This window comes from Odocoileus virginianus, chromosome 21, assembly GCF_023699985.2.
Source record: "Odocoileus virginianus isolate 20LAN1187 ecotype Illinois chromosome 21, Ovbor_1.2, whole genome shotgun sequence".
In the NCBI taxonomy this organism is placed as follows: Eukaryota; Metazoa; Chordata; class Mammalia; order Artiodactyla; family Cervidae; genus Odocoileus; species Odocoileus virginianus.
This window is the reverse complement of record NC_069694.1, coordinates 18,763,680-18,790,142: the sequence shown is the minus strand read 5'-3', so window position 1 is coordinate 18,790,142 and position 26,463 is coordinate 18,763,680. Positions and strand designations below refer to the sequence as shown.

The following is a 26,463-nucleotide window of genomic DNA, read 5'->3' as shown; positions in this document are numbered from 1 at the left end:
AAGTCCAGTAATTCGCCTGGTATCACACATCTAGTAAGTGGTGGGGGTATATTTTGGACTCCAGCAGTTTAGTTTCAAAATAAATTTCAGATGAGCTAATGATTTTATTACCAAATGATTTTGTCAAATTGCTAAACAAAATTTCCTGATTTTGTCAGGAGGCCCTAGATTATCCTGTTGGTTGTTGTTTGGTTAGTCACAAAGTCATGACCGGCTCTTTGTGACTCCATGGACTGTAACTCACCAGTCTCCTCTGTACATGGGATTTCCCGGGCAAGAATACTGGAGTGAGTTGCCATTTCCTTCTCCAGGGAATCTTCCCAACTCAGGGATCGAACCCAAGTCTCCTGCACTGGCAGGCATATTCTTTACCACTGAACCACCTGGGATACGGTGGCAACATGCAAATCCAAAAATCTCAGCAACTTAACACAACAGAGATTTATTTCTTGCTTGTGGTCATATTCATCCCAGATAGGATGGGGACGTAGCTCTGTCATCCTCACTCCAGGACCCAGGTTAATGGCATGACCACGGTCTGGGACACTGATGGTTTCTGTGCAGAGGGAAAGAGGGACCCTGGTTAACTACTCTGGTTCTTAGAGCTTCCATTTGGAAACTTTCAAATGACACATACCTGTTTTGTTGAGTAAAGAGCAAATCTCATGGCCACACCTAACACCAAAGTGGATGAAAAATATAAGCTGACATATGTTCTCTAAGGGAAAGAACCAGAAATATTTGATGATAAACACCATTTACTTCACAGTTTAGGTGAATATGTATAGTAGACTGATAAATGCAGAAAGGGACTTTCCAAGCGTGAAAGTATTGGTAGATTTGAGCATATAAAAATTAAAAATACCTGTCAAAGAAAATTAACAAATCATTGAGCAGAGCCATTTATAACATATAATTTGACCATAGGTTAGTGTCTTTAATATGTACAAATTTAAACAAATCAGTAATTTAAAAAAAATCAATTTTAAAGTGGACTAAGATGATGAACTGGAAAATAATGAAAGAAATATAAATGGAAAAGTGGTCAGCCTCATTAGTAACTAAAGTACAGTGCCATTCTTTTACCTATAAGATGATAATAAACCATTTTGATGAGAGTAAGAGAAAATGTGTACTATCTTACTGCTGTCCATGTTAAAAACAAAAGCAAAATCTTTCTGAAAGGCAGTTTTGCTATGTGTGTGAAGAGTTTTAGATTTAAAATGCCCATCACTTTGTCCAGACAGCTAGTCCAGTTTTAGAAATTTAAGTAAAGGTGTACATAAATATTTAGCTATAAAGAAGTCCACTGCAGCATTATTTATAGCTGGGGAAAAGTGGAAATAATTAAATGTTCAACAATAAAAGGTTATATATTATTCATCTACACAGTGGAATATTCTGCAGCATTAAAAATGTGTGTAGAAAATACTTATTTTATAATATTGAAATAGAGTAGAGGATAGTATGCATTATCCTATTTTGTTTGAAAATGTAAATATGTATGTATAAGAACAATCTGAAAGGATATACATTAAAATATTAACACTGGTGGGATTGTAGGTATTTTTTCTTTTCTTTGATTGTTTGTATTTCTAACTTTTTCTGATTTTTGTCATAAATGTGTATTGCTCATGTAGTCTTTAAAATGAGAATACATTAGTGGCAGTGGTCAGTATGCGTCTGGCCTTTGAGCCTGACTGATGCCCCGTCTCCATGTGTATCCTGTTTCTAAAGCTGGGCCCCTCCTCCTGTCCTGGAACCACGGTTCCTCTCTCCGTTCGTTCCTGCTGCTCGTCCAGGCCTACTTTGTGCCTGTGCTGTTAACTGGCCTTCTGCGTTTTCTGTTATTCCCAGATTCTTTTCTCAGTGACTTTTTTTGAATCCCACATCTTCCAATACCAGGACCCAGATGTCCTATCACTAATCCCCTTCCTGGGGATTGGTCCCCTGTGCCAAAATTCCAAGCTGAAATCAGCAGTTCAGATCCTCTTATTGGACATCTTTGATTTTGAGTCTCTCCTGCCTGCTTTCACCTCCAGGTAGAGTGGTCAGGACACCCAGCTTCTGACATGTGTTGGACTGCCACTTGTTCTGCTGCTGCTAACCTCTTCTAGATACCTTGAGTTGCCTTCCCCCCACCTCTGACATGCCCACTGCCAGCTGCCACATCCCAGCAATGAGCCGAGTTTGTTTCCTGAACTTTCCAGACTGTAGTTACCAAGGGTCCCGCCTCTACATTCTTTATCTTATTACATTTCTCCCAGTTGGTTCTTTTTTCCAGACAGAAAATACACTAATCAGCTGGGTAATACAGAATCAACTGGTAGGTAACAGCTAGCATTTTCTCCTGTTGTTCAAGGTTTCGGTGACCTAACGGTGAGAAACCTCTGGATGAACTTGGGCCGTCACGCTGGGTTATCCACTGTAACACTTTCCGCAGGTGTACCAGTAGAGGGCACTGTTCCCACGGGCAGGTACTGTACCGAGCTGGAGGGAGTGTCTGCCTCAGTGCCTCCTGAGCAGACATAGCAATGAACTACCTGTTATAAAATAGAGCTTAATTGTTGGTTTTTTTCCAATGTTGTACCCAGGTATTACTTTGTTTTTCCCGAGATACATCTGTATTGAGTCATTTTGCATACAACAGTGCTTCACCACCGAAATCATACATAAGAGGTAAACTTTACTTAATTAAAGGAAGTATTCTTTAGCACTAACATAATCATACCAAGACTGCTCATTTTATAGCGTATATTATGTTGTCAAAGTTTTTTATTGTAAATTATTTAAAAAGATGTCTCTCAAGTTATTGTAACCATCCTTTTACTCGCAAGCAGCTTGTCACAATTCCCCGGAAAGTGGATCCCCGAAACAGCGTTTAAAGTTACCTTCTTTATCTGTCCTGTTTGCTCCATCCTGTGTTGCAGTTTCTGTCATATATGTTGATTTTTATTCCCCTTCTCACTATGACTTTACCATTTGAATTTGCTTTTTCTACTTTTTTTGCCTTCTTTATTCCTTCTCTCAGTGTTACACCACACTTAAAAGTTTGATATAATTTATATGCAATTAGCATTCTGATTTCTATTTAGTGCTTTCTTGTCTTTATCACTAGCTGCCTACAAGGTCATGCTGTTTCAGTATCTTGCTGTCACCTGACAACTAAGCTAATTGTCAGCTAAAAGACTTTCCCCTGATTTCTCATTTTTATTAAGTAGTGAATTCCCAGCGCTGAAAGCCTGTAAACCTATTGTGTATGGTTTTTCTGCTGTTCCCATAAAGAAAGAAGCTGTTTGCCTGTATCTTCTAAGTCTGACTGTCTGCGTGATTACCACACCCCCTGCCCTAAGACAGGCTCACATTCCCAGTGCTAGGATCAGGCTCCCCCCAAACTTGGGGGGCTCTCTCAGTTACACTGCTTCTACACTGAATTGATAGAAACATTTGGTTTGCTTGTTTCTTTAACATCATCTGCTGAAAACTGATTGTAGAACTTAATTATCTAAGGGACTCACCTCTAAAGTCAGCCAGGATTTTAAGGCCCTGTCTTAACCTACCTAACTTTGGCTCCCTGTTTATTCCACATTACCGCATATTCATTCTAAATCTCTATATATTCCCTGCACATGGAAGGACTCCTTTTCCTTCACCCCCAAAATCATAGGTTCTTGAAGGACTAGTCTATATATCACAGTATCAGAAAAACAGATTATTTCCTTCTATGTAGGGAAAAACCCAGTTCTTTCCTACTGTATTTCCCAATAGTATGTTTACTATTCACACAAAACACTTCACTTCTGACACTTCTGTTTACATGTATGTGGGAGTTTTGCCCCACAATAACAAGCAAGTCTTGGCACCACCTGGGTATCCTACAGTTTAACTCAATTCTAATACTGTCTACCTAGAGATGGTGTCAGCTCCCATAGATTAGGGACTCAGTCCCACAATACTGCCCCCCTCCACGCGCATGCACACACACACACACACACACACACACACACACACACACACTCTCACACACCAGTCACAAGCATAGGTTGTCGCCTGTGCTTCTTACCAACTGGCTATAGGTTGGAGGTTCCAACAAACCCCTCTTTGGGTTTGATTAATTTTCTAGGGTGGCCCACAGAACTCAGGGAAACATGTACTTATATTTACCAGCTTGTTAAAGGATATGATAAAGAATACAAATGAACAACCAGATGAAGAGATACATAGAGCTAGCTCTGGGAGGGTCATGAGAACCTAAATTTCTGTCCTGTGGAATTGGGATGTGTTATCTTCCCTCTGTTGACCTATTTGCCCACCTGAAAGCTCTTTGAACCCCCTACTATTGGGGTTTAAGTCTTCCTCACATTTTTTGAAAGTCGCTTAGTTATGTCTGCCTCTTTGCGACCCCATGGACTGTAGGCTCCTCTGTCCATGGAATTTTCCAGGCAAGAATACTGGAGTGGGTAGACATTCCCTTCTCCAGGAGATCTTCCCAATGCGGGGATCAAACCCAGGTCTCCCACATTGCTGGCGGATTCTTTACCGTCTGAGCCACCAGGGAAGCCCACATAGGCATAATCAATTATTAAATACCATTTCCAGTCCTTCTGGAGTGTCGGGGGTGAGACTGAAAATTCCAAGCTTCTAATCATGGCTTGGTCTTTCTGGCGACAAGCCCCCATTCAGGAGCCCACTCAGGTCACCCCAACAGAATAAAAGATACTCTTAATGCTAGTTTCATTTAGGAATTGACAAGGGTTTCAGAAGCCTTGTATCGGTGACAGCATCAAAGACAAATACTAGCCTAAGAGATGCTCCTAGTGCTCCTAGGTTTGATAAACCTAGGAAATATCAAGGATTTCAGGAGCTCTGTGCCAGCAACCAGGGGCAGAGACCAATTATACATTCTCTGTTACCTCTTACTCACCAAGTCCACTAATCTCTCATCAATTTCCCTCTCCTCTAAACCTCTAAGACACTTAAAGCCTGTGCCAGAAAATCCAGCAAACATATCTTAATGTTCCCTGTTTTAGTCTGGATTATAAGCCCTGTAGTTCAAGGACCATTTTACATCTATTCTGTTTGCCTCTTGGCACCTAGCCCAGTACTGAGTACTCAGCAGGCATTCTCTATCATCCATTCCTCTAGATACCTATCGACCTACCATCTATCTCTCATTTCATTTCCTTCTTACTCACAAGATCAATCCTTGTTGTCTCCACCTTAGCCTAAACTGCTTATCCAGTTCTCCATTTTTTCTCTGCCACCATTCCCAACAAGAAATACAAAAATTGTTTTTTAAAAAAAATTGTTTTAATTAAAATCTTGCCTTAAAGTCAAATGCAAAAATGCATATGTCTTTTCAGTAGACTCAACAGTGTTGGAAAAAATGTCAAGATAAACATTACCTACTTTTTCACACTTCAGTGGAAGGTGGGAAAAACCTCAGACCTTTAAATGTTTTGAGGGAAAAATTTTAAAACTCCTTTAAACATTTAATTATGGTGAATATACTTTAATTTTCTGAGACAATAGTGATTTCAAATATTTATTCTGTGACTCAGACAGTAAAGAATCTGCCTGCAGTGCAGGAGACCCAGATTTGATCCCTGGGTCAGGAAGATCCCCTAGAGAGGGGAATAGCAACCCACTCCAGTATTCTTGCCTGGAGAATCCCATAGACAGAGGAACCTGGAGGGCTATGGTCCATAGAGTCACAAAGAGTTGGACATGACTAAGCAACTTTCACACTTCAGACCATATTAATTGTTTAAGGACTCAGAAAATATGACCACTGTTCAGTGATAAATATTTAATTTAAACTCTTCTGCCCATTGCATACAAATGGTAAATTAATGAGGTATTACAAAGCTTAGATTTACTTTAAAGACAAAAATAAAATTACTTATAATTAATACAACAATTCTGTGCTTACAAATAGATGCTGCTCTTCTTAAGTGCTTAAGGAGCTTGAAAACGTTTTTTAAATTATTTGCATTACTTACCTTGTACTTAAGTTTTCATTATTAACCTTCATTGATGAAAGGATTTGCTGATACCAAAAGATTGGCTGGCATATTTTCAAATTAATTTCTTATCATGAAATGAAAGGAGATTGTACTATAGTAGTTTTTAAAATTCCATTAATTATTAGTATATTCACAAAATTAGTTAATTTTTAAAGTTTTTTCTATTTTATTTAGCAATATTGGAACTCTGTGTGTTTTTTCTCTTACAGGAAAACTAGGACTAGAAGAATATGCTGTCTTTTATCCACCAAATGGTAAGAGTAATGTTATTGCTTCCTCTAGTGGGAAATAGGAAAATTACAACTTTTATAATAGGAATGTGACTTTATTATTCTCTGTCTTTAAATGAACAATAATTTATCATCTAAAATAAACTTTCTGTAGAATAACTATTCTAATGAATTTTTCCATATTTGTGGTAGGTTTGTGCTGAACTGTGCATAGCCTTTCTGATTTCCCTTGAGACCCGTAAGAGTATTTGTGAGCAAGCTAAGAAGACTCAGGTGTCTCAGTGCAGGGCACTTAGCTTTCCTCTGAAGGACACTAAGTCATCTGTCCAGTACCTGCCTGTGACTTTACTGGAGCAGCGCCCTAATGAGTGGATCGCCGTGTGTTGCACTTTGTTGTTCTCATGATTTGGCAAGTGTGGTGGTGGCAGTGGTGATTTAGTCGCTAGGTCGTGTCTGACTCTTGAGATCCCGTGGACTGTAGCCTGCCAGGCTCCTCTGTCTATGGGGTTCTCCAGGTGAGAATACTGGAGTGGGTTGTCATTTCCTTCTCCAGAGGATTTTCCCCACCCAGGAATCAAACCCAGGTCTCCTGCCTTGCAGGCAGATTCTTTACCGACTGAGCTAGGAGGGAAGCCTCTTGACAAGTGTAGTATTTATGAAATCAAAAATATTTCAAGAAATGTAACTCCAAAAATGTATATTTTGGTTAAAGTAATCAAATGTATGATGACCTCCTTTTGAAATTCTTAGTTTTAAAGATATGCTTCTTGGAAAAGCACTATATAGCAGTCCTTATAAGATAATACAAAGTGGCATCCTGGAGAAGTTCTTTTACTCCAGCAGAGTTAAGAACATGGGCTTTGTAATCCTGTAGCCCTGGGTTCAGATGCCAGTTCTTTCAGCTCACCCTATGACCTTGGGTAAGTTATGCATTTCGCCAGCCCTCAGATTCGGCATCTGTAGCACACGGGTAACAGACTAAAGGAGGTACACTGTAGGAGACAGCACAGTGCTGGCTGTGCAGTGAGTGCCCAGCAAATGCGACTTACACGCTGCGCTCAGCTTCTTCAGGGACCAGCCCCGTGAAACGGTGCCGGGAAGGTGCAAGGCTGTCTCCTTGCACCTCTCGGGGTGCTGCCCCGCTTCTGTCCCAGGCTGCCTGCCTCTGCTCCTCCTGAGCTCTGGAGTTCCAGGGGCCCGCCCCACCCTCGTTCTGCTGCTCTTCTTTCTTTCCCCGGGGTAGCTCTTCTTTTCAATCATTTTCCTAGGACTTCGTATCTGCTCTCTTGCTTCTGTTTGTTAATTGTTCTTCTATTTGTTAATTCAGTTCTGACTTCTACATTATTTAACTCAAACTTAACATGTCTTAAGTCAAAGTAAATTAATTTTCATATTTATAAAAGAAAAAAAAAAGCAAAACTAAATTAAAAAAAAAACAGAACAACAACAACAAAAACAAAAATAATGAACTATTTCTCTCTAGTTAAGTGTGCCTGCCTGTCATTCAAGGCCTAACATCTGGTAGTCATCGTGATTCTTTTCAGTTTTGGATCCTCTTCCTCCAACAAATCATGAGGATATTCCAATTTTATCTTCAAAACCCATCTGGGACCCTCGTGGCATCATCATAACTACTACCTTGCCCTCAGTCAGCCTTTAGACACCAGTAGACGCAGAGTACATCATGAGAAACTCTGGGCTGGAGGAAGCACAAACTGAAATCAAGATTGCCGGGAGAAATATCAATAACCTCAGATATGCCGATGACACCACCCTTATGGCAGAAAGTGAGGAAAAACTAAAGAGTCTCTTGATGAAAGTGAAAAAGGAGAGTGAAAAAGGAGAGTGAAAAAGTTGGCTTAAAGCTCAACATTCAGAAAACTAATATGGTATTCAGTCCCATCACTTCATGGCAGATAGATGGGGAAACAGTGGAAACAGTGGCTGACTTTATTTTTCTGGGCTCCCAAATCACTGCAGATGGTGATTGCAGCCATGAAATTAAAAGACGCTTACTCCTTGGAAGGAAAGTTATGACCAACTTAGGTAGCATATTAAAAAGCAGAGACATTACTTTGTCAACAAAGGTCTGTCTAGTCAAGGCTATGGTTTTTCCAGTGGTCATGTATGGATGTGAGAGTTGGACTATAAAGAAAGCTGAGCGCTGAAGAATTGATGCTTTTGAACTGTGGTGTTGGAGAAGACTCTTGAGAGTCCCTTGGATGGCAAGGAGATCCAACCAGTCCATCCTAAAGGAGATCAGTCCTGGGTGTTCACTGGAAGGACTGATGCTGAAGCTGAAACTCCAATACTTTGGCCACCTGATGCGAAGAGGTGACTCATTGGAAAAGACCCTGATGCTGGGAAAGTTTGAGGGCAGGAGGAGAAGAGGACGATAGAGGATGAAATGGTTAGATGGCATCACCGACTCGATGGACATGGGTTTAAGTAAACTCCGGGACTTGGTGATGGACAGGGAGGCCTGGCGTGCTGCAGTTCATGAGGTCACAAAGAGTCGGACACGACTGAGCAACTGAACTGAACTGAACTGAGACAGGCTTTTCTCACCTTGTTCTGTGTTTTGCAGTGCTGTCTGAGTTATATATCTAAAAGGAAAAGCTGAAATTTGTCATTTTCTCCCTAAAGTTTTCTTAATGGCTCCGCATTTCTTTATAAGCAATATCCAAGCCTCTCAGCAAGCATAAGAAGGTCCATCTTGACTCTGGCCCCTATTCAGTCTAACTTCTAGCTTCATTTCTCACAATTTCCTATTTTACTTTTTAGAAAAGCACAAAATATCAAATTAGTAATTCTTTACACAAGCATACTCTCACAGAAGCAGAATGCCGCTTCCTGCCTCGTTACCTCTCCTGCTCCTGTGATTGCAGTAGCCCACTCAGCCTTTCTTCACCTGGCTGTCCTCCAGGTTCAGCTCAGGCATGATCCTCTTCAGGAAACTTTCCCTGGACCCCCAGGAGGCTAAGGGCCCTTCTAGACTCTCATAGTACCCAATGTGAAAATCTTTGCTATCTCTTATTATATTTTCTTGGCATTGGTTGTTGATGCTTTATCACCCCCTCTACATTGCAGGCCTTGTGAGGTTCAGGACTGTAGCATTCACTTTTGTTCCTCCAGGATCTCGTTTTAGTAGGACTTTAAGGAGCATTTAAAAAGCCAAATTAGAGGCTTTTAAATTTTAACATGTATGTGTAACCTTTGTTACATCTATCTCCCCAGAAACTTAATTTTATAGTTATATAAGGATTGAGAAATAAAAAATAATTATCTCTGAAGGGCCAAATGAGATGTCCATGGAATCAAGTTCCTTTCCTCTATTCATAGAAGAGCTTTTCCAACTTAGTTTACCATATATTAGCTTTTATTTGACACACATGCCTAACAAACTTGGTTTATGGGTTTTTATACCCCTGTGAAAAAAAAAAAGGAAGAGTGAAAAGAAGCTGATATAGATTGGAGAATGACTAACAACAGTAGAAGTGAAAATCAGAGACCTCACAAAGGAAAATAGAAAAGTTATAAAACAGCATATAAAAAAGCACACCCGCAAATCAGTCTGGGACCATTTTATGTAAAAGCCAATAGCCCTCTTCCCTTTAAAAAAGTATCATTAGGTTGTAACACATTATATAGTAATTTGAGACTTTTATAATGAGCTTAAGGCACCAAGAAATAAAATATTGTTACAGCAACAATAGTAATAGTAGTCGTCAGTATCAGCTCACATTTTCCATGCAGAACTATGTAGTGGGGAGTGCACTAAGTACATTACATGTATTAATTCATTTAATCCTTAGAAGAACCTTCTCAGGCAACTACCAATATTATCCCTACTCACAGATAGAGGAGTTGAGGCACAGACTGTTAACTTGCCCAACTGGTGAGTGGCAAAGCCAGGCTTTGAATGCAAGCTCTTTGACTTCAGAAGCAGTATTCTTTGTTATTTATTTATTTATTTATTTATTTTTGGCTGTGCTGAGCCTTCATTGCTGTGTGGGCTTTTTTTGCTAGTTGTCGCAAGTGGGAGCTGCTCTCAGGTTGCCGTGTGTAGGCTTCTCATTGCAGTGGCTTCTCTTGTTGCAGAGCGCAGACTCTAGGCGCTTCAGTAGTTAGAGCGCGTGGAGTAACTGGCCCACGGTCTTAGTTGTTCTGGAGCACGTGGGATCTTCCCAGGCCAGGGATTGAGCCCTGTTCTCCCGCAGTGGCAGGCAGATTCTTTACCACTGAGCCACCAGGGAAGTGCCAGAAGCAATAATCTTAATCACCACGTCCTGCTACCTCAGAAAAATGTTACTGAATTCATTGAGTATCTTTTAGAAAATTAAGGAGTTTATATATTGAAAAGGTGTGTGTGTTATCACTCAGTTGTGTCCTATTCTTTGCGACCCCGTGGACTGTAGCCAGTCAGGCTTCTCTGTCCATGGAATTCTCCAAGCAAGAATACTGGAGTGGATTGCCATTCCCTTCTCCAGAGGATCTTTGAGACCCAGAGATCTAACCCAGGTCTCCTGCATGCAGGCAGATTCTTTACCATCACCATCTGAGCCACCAGGGAAGCCCCACTGAAAAGGTGGTTGTTCAGTTGCTCAGTCGTGTCCGACTCTGCGACCCCAAGGACTGCAGCACGCCAGGCTTCCCTGTCCTTCACCATCCCCCAGAGCTTGCTCAGACTTATGCCCATTGAGTCGGTGATGCCATCTGACCATCTCATCCTCTGTCATCCCCATCTCCTCCTGCCTTCAGTCTTTCCCAGGATCAGGGTCTTCCCCAGCGTCAGGGTCAGCATCAGGGATTGAACCTGCTCTCCTGCATTGCAGGCCGACTCTTACCGCCTGAGCCACCAGGGAACTGAGATTGAAAAGGTATGTGTATGTCTTAGGTTCTAGAAACAGTCTCATTCAGAAAAAAAAAAATAGCTTAATGCTTAATGAAGTAAATCACTGCTGTTCATAACCTTAATACTTAAGGATCACTTCTTTTCTCAGGTTGTTTTAGAACTTACCAGAATCAGAGAGGACTCTTCTCTGAGGATTGAGTCTGAAATTTCAGATAAAAAGAGACAGGGAGCAGTCAGTCACTGTCCTTTTACTCTTAAGGCAATACTAAGCAACATTTTTATATTATCCACCCTGTTTTTCAACCTCTGCCAAAGACGGGATTACTTTGAACTCTCAAGGATGCCTCTGCCACGACCACCACCACCACCACCAAAAAGTGGTCTGGCTTTATGGTCACAGGGCCTCACGCAGAGAGCTTTGCCTGCAGCTCACAGACACACCCTCCATCCCTGACCTGGCAGGTGCTTAAAAGGGGGCAGAGGTTTGCTCACTCGCTTCCCCTCCTGTGGTCTCCTTTCCTAGGATGGAAATAAATAACAGGCCCCTGTGGCACTGGACGTTACAGTGGAAAGACTTTCTCTAGTAGGTTCATTAGACAACTAGTGAGCAAAAATTTCTGAGCTGAAGGAGACTCATCATGGGAGATTTTTAAGCCTTTTTATTTTTAGGTCAACATGTGTAACTTGTCCCTGTTCATTTAATGAACACTTACTTGGCCCTGTTCTGCTCCCTTTTCTAGGTGGGTGAGCCACAGTAAAGGGCACATATAAAGTCCCTGCTACCAAGGGCCTCACATTCTAGTGAGGGAGACATCCTATCAACAAGTACACAGATGCTGCTGTTGTTGTCGTTGTCCAGTTGCTCAGTTGTGTCCGACTGTTTGTGACCCCATGGACTGCAGCACACCAGGCATCCCTGTCCTTCACCATCTCTCAGAGTTTGCTCAAACTCATGTCCATTGAGTTGGTGATGCCATCCAACCATCTTGTCCTCTGTCATCTCCTTTTCCTCCTGTCTTCTCTTTTCCAGTGAGTGGGCTCTTTGCATCGGGTGACCAAAGTATTGGAGCTTCAGCTTCAGCATCAGTCACTCCAATGAATACTCAGAGTTGATTTCCTTTAGAATTGACTAGTTTGATCTTTTTACTATCCAAGGGACTCTCAAGAGTCTTCTCCAATGCCGCAGTTCAAAAGCATCAATTCTTCAGTGTTCAGCCTTCTTTTTATGGTCCAACTCTCACATCCACTACTGGAAAAACCATAGCTTTGACTAGATGGACATTTGTTGGCAAAGTATTGTCTCTGCTTTTTAATATGCTGTCTAGGTTGGTCATAGCTTTGCTTCCAAGGAGAAAGTGTCTTTTAATTTCATGGCTACAGTCACCATCTGCAGTGAATTTGGACCCAAGAAAATAAAGTCTGTCACTGTTTCCACTCTTTCCCCATCTATTTGCCATGAACTGATGGGACCAAATGCCATGATCTTAGCTTTCTGAATGTTGAGTTTTAAGCCAGGTTTTTCACTCTCCTCTTCAACCTTCACCAAGAGGCTCTTTAGTTCCTCTTCACTTTCTGCCATAAGAGAACAAGTAGCTAACATAAATAAATAACTGAAAATAATTTCGTTGAGTGATAACATGAACAATTAAAGGGAACAGAAATTGATAGGAGGTAGGGAGGTGGGGAGGGCACACCCCACGGGGAACGCACAGCATTTTTAAAGTCTAAGAGGAGCACACTCGGTGATCTGAAGAACAACAGATGGTCGCTGTGACTGATGACGGTGAGCAAAACAGAAACTGGTACAAGATGAGGTAGGAGAGGGAAACGGGCCAGGGGCCAGGTCAGGTGGGGAGACGGTCAGTCTAAAGTCTTATCCAGTAAGTCCAATGTCTGGGCTTCTCTAGGGGCAGTTTCTACTAATTTATTGTTTTCCTGTGAATGGATCATATTTCCTTATTTATTTGCATGCATAATAATTTTTTTGTTTTTGATAACCAGATATCTTGTGGTAACTCTGAAAATCAGATTTTCTCCCCTCCCAGAACTTGTTGCTCTTGTGGGCTCTTGTTGTGAAGGCATCTTTTCTGAACTGCTTTTGTAAAGGTTATCTTTTTTTTGTATTGAGTGCCCCGTGAAGTCTCTGTTCTGTTAGCTTAGTGACCAGTTAGAAATTTGACAGAGATTTCCTTCTCAAGCCAAAAAAAATTTTCCCAGTCTTTGCTGATTAGACCATGTAGAGGGTCTGCCAGGGCTTAGGCTGTTTACAGTTCTTCCTTAGCTTTCACGTCCCGCTTGCATAGAGCCCAGAAGTCAGGCAGAAACAAAAACTCAGAGTCTTCTCAGGAAAGATTCTTGGAAGAAATAACAAAAATATATCATTTCAAATCTTGTCAGGTTGATAAATAGCAATATACTAAATTAAATAAAAAACATCTCATAATCCAAATTAATTTCATGTGTAACTTTGGACATTAACTGGAAAACTGGTTGTTTAAAATATGATTTCTAGATGTATATTTAAATACGGTTATCTGCTGTTGTTTTGGGAACTTTTAACTACTAAAATAAAGTAACAAAATCATATTCTGAAATTCCAGTTCAGAAAGGTAGCAGAAATAGTAGAAAACAATTTGACCGCTGTCCTAGTGCTTACACTTACTGACCTGTAGGCTACATGTGGAATGAGAATAAACAAAGGAAATGATTATTTCAGCAAATGAATTAAATAAATTGTACTAAGTAATCCCAAATGAAAGAGTGTAAAAATTTGCTTTCAACTGAAGTGATGTTAAAGTGAATCAGATATTAGTGTTATGGTACAACTATAAATGCTAAATATTAATAGAGACAAGAAAATTAAGGGAAAATATTTAGTAAGTGCAAAGCATGGTAATAATTTGGGGTATTTTCTGAGTCATATTTACTATTTATATCTCATCCAGTTCAAGATTTATTTTTGTTGATGATGTTTACCATTCTGGGCTATGTCAAAGGCCCATTGAATCATTACTTTATAAAGTTATTTCTGTTGAATGGAGTAGGCAGTTAATAATTTAGGCTTTCTTCAGTTAGATGAAGGTAGGCTAGGATCTTAAAATAACCATTCATAGCAGACTTGCAGAACTCTGAGGCCAGATTAGAGATGGTGTCCCAAGCATCCTGATGCTGGTTAGAAGTACACTCTTGGATGAAGGCCAGGTGGATGAAACTTGACCATTGAAACACTGAAGTGGTGAGGGCAAAGGAAAGGATTTTGAAAAACTGGCCAAGAACATGACAGGCTTTGAGATCAAAGAAATGTTTTAGGTGGTGTGTGCCCTAGAGTGTTAATGAATTCATTGCTACTTGTGCCTCCTACTTTTGTTTGTCAGAATCTGACTTTGTGCTTTTCAACAGAGCAGTCTATGTACACTTTTCTGGAATCTTAAGCCCAGGTTAATCTTGATTAAGTAGAAGTAAACCTCTATTTAATACTGTTGAAAGAAAGATTTTCTTAGGTTTAAGCTGATGCTCAAATGTGGTACTCTCCCTTTATAGTATAAAATATAATATAATTAGTGAGCACTGGCTATGTACTAAATACTATACTGTAATGCGCTTTGAATACATTAACTCATTTATGCTTTAGTATTATACAGCCCAGTGAAGGTAGTATTATTTAACATCACTTTAAAAAATGAAAATAGAGACTCAGAGTGTTAGTAACTTTCCTGGAGACACACAAGACCCAAATTCATGTCTGTATGACTTTGTGGGCCATTTGTAATTTCAACACTGAGTTATTGAGAGCCTCTTGTCTTATATGTTAATTGCTTATTCATAAATGAATCTTACACTTTAATATCATATATAAGCCTTGATTATAATTGCTTAAATTCCCATCATTAACAGCATATGTTGAGCATCTCACTTGTAGAAGACAGTATGCTGGATGCTGAAGATAATACACAGTATGAATTGTGGCCCTTGCCTCCAATATCTTATAACCTCGCTGTTTAGACAGCAGCTATAGATTTTATAACTTAGGGGAAATGTGGTAAAAGTGTGATTAGTCATGAGTCGGCTTAAACAGCATTCCTTTTTGCTGTTTGGCAGTTGACTAATTCATTCACTCTAAGCTTCATAACCAGTCCATCCTAAAAGAGATCAGTCCTAGGTGTTCATTGGAAGGACTGATGCTGAAGCTGAAACTCCAATATTTTGGCCATCTCATGTGAAGAGTTGACTCATTGGGAAAGACCCTGATGCTGGGAGGGATTGGGGGCAGGAGGAGAAGGGGATGACAGAGGATGGGAAGGCTGGATGGCATCACCGACTCGATGGACATGAGTTTGAGTAAACTCCGGGAGTTTGTAATGGACAGGGAGGGCTGGCGTGCTGCGACTCATGGGGTCGCAAAGAGTCGGACACGACTGAGTGACTGAACTGAATTGAAGTTTCATAATGAAAAGTGCTCTGTCCTGATTAAGGTAGTCCTACACTTAGGACATCTTTAATTATTATCTGTAGAAGACAAAGATAATGATAGTAACGTCTTCATTTCTTTCTGCCTTAACTTGCTTGCTCAGATGTTTCTGCAGTACTGAACAGAGGAAGTAAAAAGTGTTTTTTTTCAATGAGAATATAAGGGTTTTGTATAACAGCAGCCAGCTTTAATATTTGGTTTTTAGAAGGATGTAATACATACTTCTGTTTCTGTAAGGTCAAAATATGCCTTCTATTTATGAACTTATTTTTCTTGCTTAGTTTTTCTTTCACATGTTAACATGATTAGATGAAGATGAACTTTTAAATTTGTTAAAAGTTTATAGTCAGTAAAGGAAATAAAATGAAGCTGCATTTAGGGAAGATAGAAAAAGATGGGTGTTTACAAGAGAAAAGAGACTTAACCAAAGATATAAACAGAGGGAGAGATTAAAGAAGAAAAATCATCTTTGGGCCCTCTTAAGTGTTCCCTTGAACTAAAGCTGGAGGCTATTATGTCGTTAAGAATATTGACCTTCAGCGTGTACCTAATCTGGTTTTCAGTTTTTTGTTTTTTGAAAGCAAAAGACCTTTAATGGTAGTAGTAGTGTTATTCGCTTAGTTGTATCCGACTCTTTTCAATCCCACAGATTATAGCCCGCCAGTCTCCTCTGTCCATGGGATTCTCCAGGCAAGAATACTGGAGTGGATTGCCATTCCCTTCTCCAGAGGACCTTCCTGACCCAGGGATTGAATCTGGGTCTTCTGCATTGCAGGCGGATTTTTTTTATCATCTGAGCTATAGGGAAGTCCTTAAAAGACCTTTAAGTTGGTAAAGAATCTTACCATTCTCATGGTACGATCCTCATATGTTCAGTTTACTTCAGATCTCACGAATTTTTCTATATTTGCCCTAGACATAATTGTTAAATGTAGAATTCTACAGTTTGATGATATTTCGGAGACAATCTTAGTCCCTTTTTCTCTTGTTCAGTCGCTAGGTCTGGTCTGACCCTTTGTGACTGTATGGACTGCAGCACACCAGGCTTCCCTGTCCTTCTGCTATCTCCCAGAGCTTGCTCAAACTCATGTCCGTGGAGTCAGTGATGCCATCCAACCATCTCATCTTCTGTCATCCCCTTCTCTTGCCCTCAATCTTTCCCAGCATCGGGGTCTTTTCCAGTGAGGTGGCTCTTTGCATCAGGTGGCCTAAGTACTGGAGCTTCAGCTTTAGCATCAGTCCTTCCAATGACATCAGGTCTTCCAATTAGTCCCTTGTAATGACAACCAATTACTGAAGCTCATGAGGTTTGATCACTTTCCTAAAGTTATCCAGCTAGTTTGATAAGCTCACAATGGAATCCTCATCTCCCAACTAGGGACCAATAAATTTCTTCCCCCTTCTTTACTTATTCATCTACCCTTCACTGATTCAGCAAGGGAGAAGGAAATGGCAACCCACTCCAGTATTCTTGCCTGGAGAATTCCAGGGACAGAGGAGCCTGGTGGGCTGCCGTCTATGGGGTCGCACAGAGTCAGACTGAGTGACTTAGCAGCAGCAGCATTCAACAAAAGTATATTTATTATTAACCATGTTTGTGGCACCATAAAATGCATAAAAGGTGCATAAAATGTATTTACTGCCCTCTGTAACATTCTGTTAAACAGTTAATTATAACACAAAATACAGTGAAATTATAGTGATGGAAATATGAACAAAGTGCCATAAGAATTTTTGCAGAAGAATCAGTGTTTAATTAGGATTAAGAGATTGCAGTATGTTTTTCTGAGATTATACTTATCCGTAGCAAGGTTTTAATAGACATTAAAGCAATTCATTGTACAGAATTACTAAGTTCAAAGCTACCACAGTATGAAAATGCATGATGTGTTCTGATGATGCGTAATCTAGCATGACTGTACTACAGTACAGAATCAAGATGACAAAGGAGAGGCAGATATATCTCAGATTGCCAGCATGAATGGTTAAGACCAGATCAGAGTTTTTGAATTTCACTCTGTAGACACTTAGCCTATATTATAAGGCTAGAATGTGAATTCCATAAATAGAAAAAATGTCACATTCAGTTTAATTTCTCCAGAGGCTACAGAGTAGGTTTTCAAACACTGGTTAATTGGGTGAGTAGAAACTCAGCGAATATTTGATGTGTGGATGAATGGTCAGGGGAAAATCCTCGACGGATATAGAGGTCTTTTTCATGGCCTCATCAACATTTTAGAAGATAACCTGAACCATTACAAAAGTTTGTTGGAAGGCAGAGAGTTTTGGGAAAGGGTTTCCACTTTGGAGGCTCTTGCAGACTATAGGTAAGAGTTCATCAGAGCCTGAACTCAGTCCTGGCAGTCGGAAGGAAGTGAACAGTTGAAAAACGGTAGAGGTAGATTCTCTAGGACTTCATATATTCATTCCAATATCTTTTGTATTTTGGGCATTAAGCTTGCCTCGGAATAGAGATAAATAAGGAATAGTTTTTGTACTCAAGTGATTTATTACATTGGAAGAGAGAAAAACAAAAGTAATTATAATATAGTATAAGAGAACAAAAACATCATTCGTTAAGTTCTGACTTTGCATCTAGTGTTGTGCTAGGCATATAACATACATCCTCTTATTTAATCTTTACAGCCTCACTGGTATTGTCCTCATTTTGCAGGTAAAGGAAAGTTTGTTCCTAACTTGGAGGGTCCAGGCCATGAGTACAATTGGAAAGTGAAAGTGAAAGTCACTCAATTGTGTCTGACTCTGCGACCCATGGACTCTACAGTCCATGGAATTCTCCAGGCCAGAATGCTGGAGTGGGCAGCCTTTCCCTTCTCCAGGGGATCTTCCCAACCCAGGGATCAAACCGAGGTCTCCTGCATTGCAGGCGGATTCTTTACCAGCTGAGCCACAAGGGAAGCCCAAGAATACTGGAGTGGGTAGCCTATCCCTTCTCCAGTGGATCTTCCTACCCAGGAATTGAATCAGGGTCTCCTGCATTGCAGGAGGATTCTTTACCAACTGAGCTATCAGGGAAGCCCAGTACAATAGGAAGCCCACCTACTGTAAGTCTAGATTTTCAGAAGTTATAAGTCAAGCTAATAAACTGCTTAGTATTTTCTACTTGGCTTTCTTGTCTTGAAAAATATACCTTTATAACAATCTGGGAGGTGAGTTTCAAATTCAGAATTCTTAAGACTCCTCAGAAGTCCCTAGCTTGTGGTATCTCCCACCCACTTCTTACCGTGGCTGTATCCCATACCTGGACAGACAGGTCCAAGCTCTGTTCACATCCTCCACAAATGTTCACCCTTTGACCACCTCTCCATCCTGAAGACAGCATCCATCAGAAGAGTAGTTCCACTGAAGAGGCTGTGGAGACCCTGGAAGCTGGCTGAGGGCCTTTGGCTGGGGATTTCAAGAGTCTTGGGTACCTGAGTTTTGGTCTGAAAGGAGGGACATGGATTCTGGGTGAGGGGTATAGTCAGAGGAGGGCTATAACAGGCCTCTTACTCCAAGTCTCCCTGCCTTGGTCTAAGAACAGTACTGGATAAGGAAAAAGGAGAAATAAGCAACCTGAGTATACACAGGTAGGAAGTGGAGCCAGAACTGTGCAGGGTTGTCTAGGTGCAGAGAGGAGAAGGGGCGCCTCAGTCAGTCAGGGCAAGTCAGCCGATAAGAGAGTGCTGATTAGTGAGTGATTGGGGATGGAAAGTAGGGGTCTGTCGGGGGACCTTTCTAGGAGTATTGTTTAAAATCTCTAAGGGGTGGGGCTGGGCATGGCCGCAAGTGTAGAGGAGCATCTACAGCCCTTTTCCTGAGGTCCAGAAGCTGAAAGGCTGGCAGTCAGTTTGGCGGGATTCGAATTGTGCTCGTAGGGAAGAAAAATGAAGCTGTGTTAGACAGTGGCCAATCCTGAAGAGTTAAGCCTTCTTTATCATAAAGCGACAAGAAAGGGACACAGTCACATTTAGGTATAAGGGCTGAGGGAGGACTGGAAAGCAAAGCTTTCCTCCTTGACACCTAGGGAGGCAAGGAGTTGTTTACAGAACTAGACAGTCCAGAAGGAGGCTCAGGAAACTGGGCTTTTACTGTTTGAATTATGGGTTAATAAGGAGAATGCTAGTGGAAGGAAAGAGAAGACAAGTATGGCAGAGTCTTGGAAAGTAGCCGTATTTAAGAGCTGTGCAGTAGAGAGAACTAGCCCAAAAGACAACAGAGCAAAACCAAAACCTGAGCAGCAGAAGCTTCTGAGGCAGGGAGCCTGATCTGCACGGGGCCTGGCAGGCTCAATCTGGAGAAGGGACTTTCAGCTGCTGGGGGCCAGGACACACAGAGGAGACGTTAGCAGTCAGGAGTTGGGCTGAGAGGAGTGGAAACCAGATTATAAGGAGTTGGGGCTACATGATGAGGAAGTAAGGGAAGTTAATTCAGATCATGTTTTTAGAATGAAGCTTGACTTCAAGAGGAGAGAGATTAGACATTTGTTTGACAGGAAGTAAGGTCCAGGAAAAAACTGGACAAGTCCTCCTCCTCCTCTTCTTGTTATTAGTGAAGGTGTTTATAATGTCTTTGGCTGAAAGTGGCAGTGAAAATAGAGGCTGGAGAGAGGAGTACTTCCATAAGACCTAGCCACCCCTCTCCTCTGCTCCTCCACTAGTAGGAGTGAGAGCCGATGCCGCCACTCTCTGCCTTCAGGCCATCCACCTCAGGAAACTTATCCCGGTTCATGGCGATCACCACACGAAGCCCGGGGCCTGCAGGTCGCCCCTTACCACGTGACTCTCACCTCCAGAGCTTCAGGGCCTCTTACAACCGCCTCCCTCCCCTGGCCGTGTCCTCTCCGCCCCCCTTGCCTCCATTATTCCTCTTCATGGCTCTAATCACTGTCTGACATATGTGCTCGTATTTCATCATAACTTCCCTGTCCTTGGTAAAAAGTAAGCTCCAGATCTCAGAGCAGTGTCAGGCACATAGTAGAAACTCAGTACGTATTTGTTAAATGATGAACATAAAAGAGGGGGGAGGAAAATCGGTGGGACAGAATTCCAAACCAGAGGTTGGCAAACTTTTCCTGTAAAAGGCCAAATAGTAAATATTTAAAATTTTGCTGGCTACAAACAGTCTCTACTTCTTAATACTCCTTATTGTTTTCTAAAATAATCTTTCAAAAATGTAAAATCCATTCTTAGCTCACAGACCACACATACACAAGCCACAGATCTGACCTTAACTTCTGTGAGAAGAAGTGAAGGAAACAGGGTTAAGAACAAAGGTGAAGCTCTGGTAGCTTCTGAAACGGTAGCTCTGAAGAAGGGAAAGGAGACGTCTCCCTCTGAAGACTCCCTAAAGGGAAATGAGAAAAAAGATGAAATGTGTGCAAAAGCTTTGAGGTAAAGAACAGACAAGCAAGAGAATTTATTTCAGTGGCATCAGCCTCAGCGTGGGGGGAAGTGAATTCTGCAGTTGGGTGTGAAGCACTTGAAGAGTAGGACAGTTCTGAGAGAACAGGGCAGCTAATCACGTAGAGATAAATAAGGAAAATGATAAACGTGGTGGGATTCAGACAGAGTTGAACAACATGAATCTGTGTTGTGTTCTGGGAGACAAGGGGAAAATGGGAAAAGGTAGATCTTGAGGATTTTAGCTTACGAAGTTTGAGTGATGCTGCACAAAATTTTAAAGGTGGTTGGCCTGGCATACTAGTTCAGAATAATATTTTGTTTTCCTCATACTCTTTTTTGATAAAATTACTTCTAAATCATCATAGAAATATGATTTCATTTGTGAATAATAACATCAATAATTGCCTTTATTTATGAATGGCTAAGCTATAGTTGTATATGCATGTGTACTCAGTCGCTTCAGTCGTGTCCGACACTTTGCGACCCCATGAACTGTAGCCCACCAGGCTCCTCTGTCCATGAGAACTCTCCAGACAAAAATACTGGAGTGGGTTGCCATGCACTTCTCCAGGGGATCTTTCCAACCTGGGGATTGAAACCTCATCTCCTGTATCTCCTGCATTGCAGGTGGATTCTTTACCCGCTGAGCCACCTAGGAAGCCCAAGCTGTAGTCATCATCTCTCATTTAGTCATTTATGTAGTTCTGGTATTATCTCTGATTTACAAGATGAGGAAATTGAGAATTAGGGGAGTTAAGAAACGAGGCTCACAAGGTTCTTAAATGATGGAGCTGTATGAACCCAACCAAGTCTGTCTGATACCTGGTCTGTGCTCTTAACGTGCCTCAGTAGGATGTTGATGAGTGGATTACTGTCAGTGTGGAAGGAGGTCTCTAGTGACAAGTCCTGTCCTCTGTCTTGTTCAGCATTTTTTGATGCTCTAGATGAGGACATAGATGGTGCATTTATCAAACTTTCCAGCAGTGCACACCCAGGAAGAAGAGGGAATACGTTAGATAACAGGATGAGGATCCAGAATTGTCTCAAATCGGAACGGTTCACCAAAGAGGAAATGTAATAGATATAAGAATACAGCCCTTTACTTATGTCAGAAACAACTGCACAGGTGTGCTATGCTTTAGCTCTGGGGTGTGTAGGGAAGGAAAATGCTTGAAGGCTTTCGTCACCTCACTTTGACTGTGGTGAACTATAGTTTGTCCAGAAGAGAATAGAATAGAGAAATAATTCAGGACTACTTCACCCGGGGAACTTTTAAAGGAACTCATAAAGTCTCAGAACAACAACAAGAAAAACAAAAAACACGCACCGAAAGCCCAACCTGGTGGTGATGGTGTTGGGAGTGGGGGAAAGAACAGTCAGTGTCCTCCAATGTTTCTGAAAGTTTTCATAGAAGGTAAGTTAGGCTTGTTCCATGTGACCTTTATGGTCAGAACTAGGAGTAGTAAGTGGGGATTACTCGGAGCCAGAGTTTGACTCTGTAAGAGAAATAACTCCCCCTAAATTAAACCTGTTCAAAATTTTAACTCGTTTCACTGGGAATTAATGTGTCTCCTATTGCTGAATGTGTTTCAGATTGAGACTGGACAGTCATTTGTTAGAACTTACTCTAGATGACCTCTCAACGCTCTGCCAACACCATGTTTTTGCCTCTGAAAAATGTCAGATGAATAAAGCATTTCCGTACTATTTTTCAAAATAGTAAACTTATTTTTCTTATGTGTTTGCAGCCTGATCTAGTACTGTGTTAGATATATGGTGGTGTGTATATTACAGAACTTCTGTTTTGAACTTAAGCTGTCCAAGTTCTAATTTTTCACTTAGAATGTGACAAGATGTTTAGCACACCAAGTCAGGCTTCAAGTATTTTTTTTAAACGGATGTGTTCTTTTTTATAATTCTTGCCAAAGATTACACTGAATTTGTACCACATTCCTACCAATGTTTTTTCCAGATTACATCCTATGATGTAACTTTTGGTAAGTTTAAAGGGAATATATCTATTCAAGAGGTACCTTGAAATGCTCACTTATCTTTTAACAAATTAAATCTAATATACAGGTTGAAGTTGTTTCAAGGACTTAATCTATTGACTTTCTGAGACCATTAGTTAGTTCTTAAACTTGGTTCTGTGATCTGCCTTGTTCTGTTTTTGTAACACATATATTCATAGTCTTAATTTTCAGCTTTATCAATAAAAAGTTAACTGGATATGTATTGAAAACCTCTTGATTGCTTCTCTAAAGCTATTAAAAAGCACATCATTTTGTTGGTTACCACCACTAAGTCTTTCTGACATTCAGGAACAAAGTTGAAGCAAAACTAGGAAAGCTCTCTATTTTTGGTTTTAATCCCCTAAAGCTTACCTAATAAATAATTCAGTGGGTATACTAATTGAAAAGAAATACTTTTTTTTTTTAGGTGTAATCCCTTTTCATGGATTTTCAATGTATGGTAAGTTAGGCTTTTAAATACTCACTGTTTCTATTACACTTTAGAAAATTTGAACATGAACCTCACCCTTTATATTGCATCACCCACGCACTCAACAGTGTTATTGTGAACTTTTAAACACTGGGTTTGGTATTTGTTTATATGTCCAATTAAGATTTTGCTGAGATGATGATTGCTTGTGAAATTAAACATACCATGAAAATGGTTCTATGGTTTACCATTTTCTAATTCACTGGAAATTAGAAATACAGACTGATATTTAGTCTTAATAGCTGTAAAAATTCTTAAATTCCCGTAAGTCTTTTTAAAAAATACTGGATCAGAAAAAATGCAAAGGGAAGGACAACACCGAGTGAGCTCATGATTTCTTCAGACTGGCTGGTATGCAGAGCAACAGTCACACTGAAGCCTGCGGTCATCCTGAAGCACACACGACAAACACGTGTGCAGGTCTGAGAGCCCTGAGCACCTTTTGTCTCACGTGTCTTTGAATGAGGAATGCAGGAAGCGTCACGGAGATAAGCAAGAAGGAGAACGCTATCTGCCTTAATGCCATTTAATTTTTCATTTATCTGCATTACATATGAACTTGTTGAAGATTCTTGTCCCAACTATTCCTCCTCCCCAACCTTTATACTAAACAAATATAAAGTTTACCTTTGTAAAAAGAATCAGCAATAAATTAACACTTTTCTATGTAAAAAAAAAAAACAAAAAAACCCTTGAGTGTTCAGCATCAGACCATCACGGTGAATGACAAAATATAAAACTTTTAAAACCAGCATACAATGAAAAGGATTCAAAGTGTCTAGGAATTTTGCATTATGCTTCCCTTGGCTTTATTCTCTTGAGCTGCCAAAATTTCATAACATAATACATATTATTATAGTGAGGTTCTAGCATATTTCTCTTTTATAAATATGTGAGGAATTTAAAATAGAAAACCTAGCAAGGTTAAGAATATAAATTTTTACCTCTAATAATAAAATGTAAGCCCTTTAATCCTTTTATTTTAATAATCCCAACTGCAAGCATTTTTCAAGTAAATAGTTTTTAAAAGGTGTACTTGAGCGATTTAGAGAACAGTTAATGATGTCAGGAAGTTTAAACTTTCTAACAATTCTCAGGGTACAAAATACATCACTGACTCCTGCCTATTCACAGATGAAATAATCACATTGTCAGGTTGGCATCTGATTTTAAAATCTGACTTTCTGACATTCAGCTGTGGACTCGCTGGTTGAGCTGACCCACCTGTGCTTAATTGCCACAAACAGTGCAAAAGAAAACTTAATTCAAATTCATTAGAGAAACAGAGATTGTTATGACAAACACACAAAAAATTCACTAGAGAAATACATTCTTAGAGTTGCTTTACTTTAAGCCTATGAAAACTGTCTAGAAACATATTGGGATATGCCAATGTTGACCAGTAGCCTGTTAATCAGAATTTTAATTTTCAAATTCCATCAGTTGAAGACCAACTTTCTAAAAGCTAATCATAAATCATTTTATATTTTACTTGCCTGATGTCAAAAATTAAAAATTTTGAAAGATGCTTTGTGGCACAAAGTAAAAATGAATTGCCTGGATGTCACTTTCTTATTACTTCAATTTAAAAAGAGAGAGATTTTATGTAATTTTTTAAAGTTACTTTGAATTTTTGATACCCTTATATGGTTCCATTGTGTTATTCTACTGTTGGGATTATAAAACATTTTATAATTTACTCCATTTAAAAAAAAATTTAATGACAGTTTTTACATGTGCATATATTCCCTTTTCAACATGAAAAAAAGAATGTATATGATTTTAAACTTGAATGAATATCATTACTATGAAATATTTATTCTTTATGTTTTGTGAACTTTTTTTTTCAATTATAGTAGTTCTGCAATATTATCAATTAATTTTTTTTGTTCTTTCAGTTGCACCACTTTGTTTTCTATACCATGAACCTTCCAAACTGTATCAGATATTCCGTGAGATGTATGTGCGTTTTTTCTTCAGGCTTCATTCCATCTCTTCTCATCCTTCTGTAAGTTCATAAAAATTGGATCAAACCAGACTCTGATTTGTTCTTTTTTACCTTAAGAAAAACAAATTGTGAAGCATCACTTTCCTATGGAAAAAAGGAAAGAATAAATTGATACTTAAATAGTTTTAGTAATAATGATGAGAAAAAGTCCTTTATCACTTGCATTTAAAAATTATCTTTTATATGTTGAAAGAATAAACATAGCAATGTCTGTATTGTTTTCTTTGACAAAGATGGCTACTTTTTTTGAACTTTGGTTTCCTCATCTCTGAAATGAGGTTAATGCTGAGTTTCTGTGGTGCTGTAAAGAAGAGTATGAAGCCCTTGGGTAGTACTTGGCTCGTGGCAAGTGTTCAGTAAATAGATGGCTGTTGTTTTTATTGTCATTATGATCATCATCATCATCTTTGTCAATGAAAATTAAACATGTATTTGTCCTTTATTTTTCAATATCATGTTTGACTAATTATCCTTTATCAAACTAGATATTTTCTTTGTTTATTCAATAGATGACTCCTTGGCCTTAACAAGAAATTCAAGGAGAAACATATTGGGAATTGAATATTTGTATCTGTCTTATTTTGGCCAATCCTTTATCGTATCTTCCCTCCCCATTCCTACCCCCCTTAACCTGAGTAAAAACAAGTATTTATTTCAGTTATACTTTTTCTGTCTTTGGGCCCGCTTTGGTCTGCTTGTGAGTAACTTGACTGACACTCCCAAAGAAACATTAAAATTGGAATGTGTCAGAGCTACCAAGTTTTCTGAAAGAGAAGATTGTCACACTGCTACTGGACTAAATAGCGGTTCATCATACCTCCTCCCCATTTTAATCCTGTGTGTTCCCAGTCCACCTTCCTCTGTCTCTAGTGTTGCTCTCAAACATTGTTGATGAAAGCTGGCAAATAACAGAAATCCAGGATGTCACAAATGAGCAAATGAAGTGCTACAAAATTCTCATGGGTCTCT

At 39.9% G+C, this 26,463-nt stretch overlaps 1 protein-coding gene across 4 annotated transcripts in view; it reads left to right on the top strand.

Annotated features, from left to right (window-relative positions):
- TBC1D19 (TBC1 domain family member 19) overlaps positions 1-26,463 on the top strand; it is a 137,301-nt gene that overhangs the window by 90,454 nt on the left and 20,384 nt on the right. For all 4 annotated transcript variants that reach the window (XM_070452067.1, XM_020897627.2, XM_070452069.1 and 1 more), the window contains 4 exons: positions 2,595-2,679; positions 6,236-6,280; positions 23,424-23,456; positions 25,385-25,494. In XM_070452067.1, the coding sequence (XP_070308168.1) occupies positions 2,595-2,679; positions 6,236-6,280; positions 23,424-23,456; positions 25,385-25,494 (273 nt within the window). The remainder of the gene's footprint in view (positions 1-2,594; positions 2,680-6,235; positions 6,281-23,423; positions 23,457-25,384; positions 25,495-26,463) is intronic.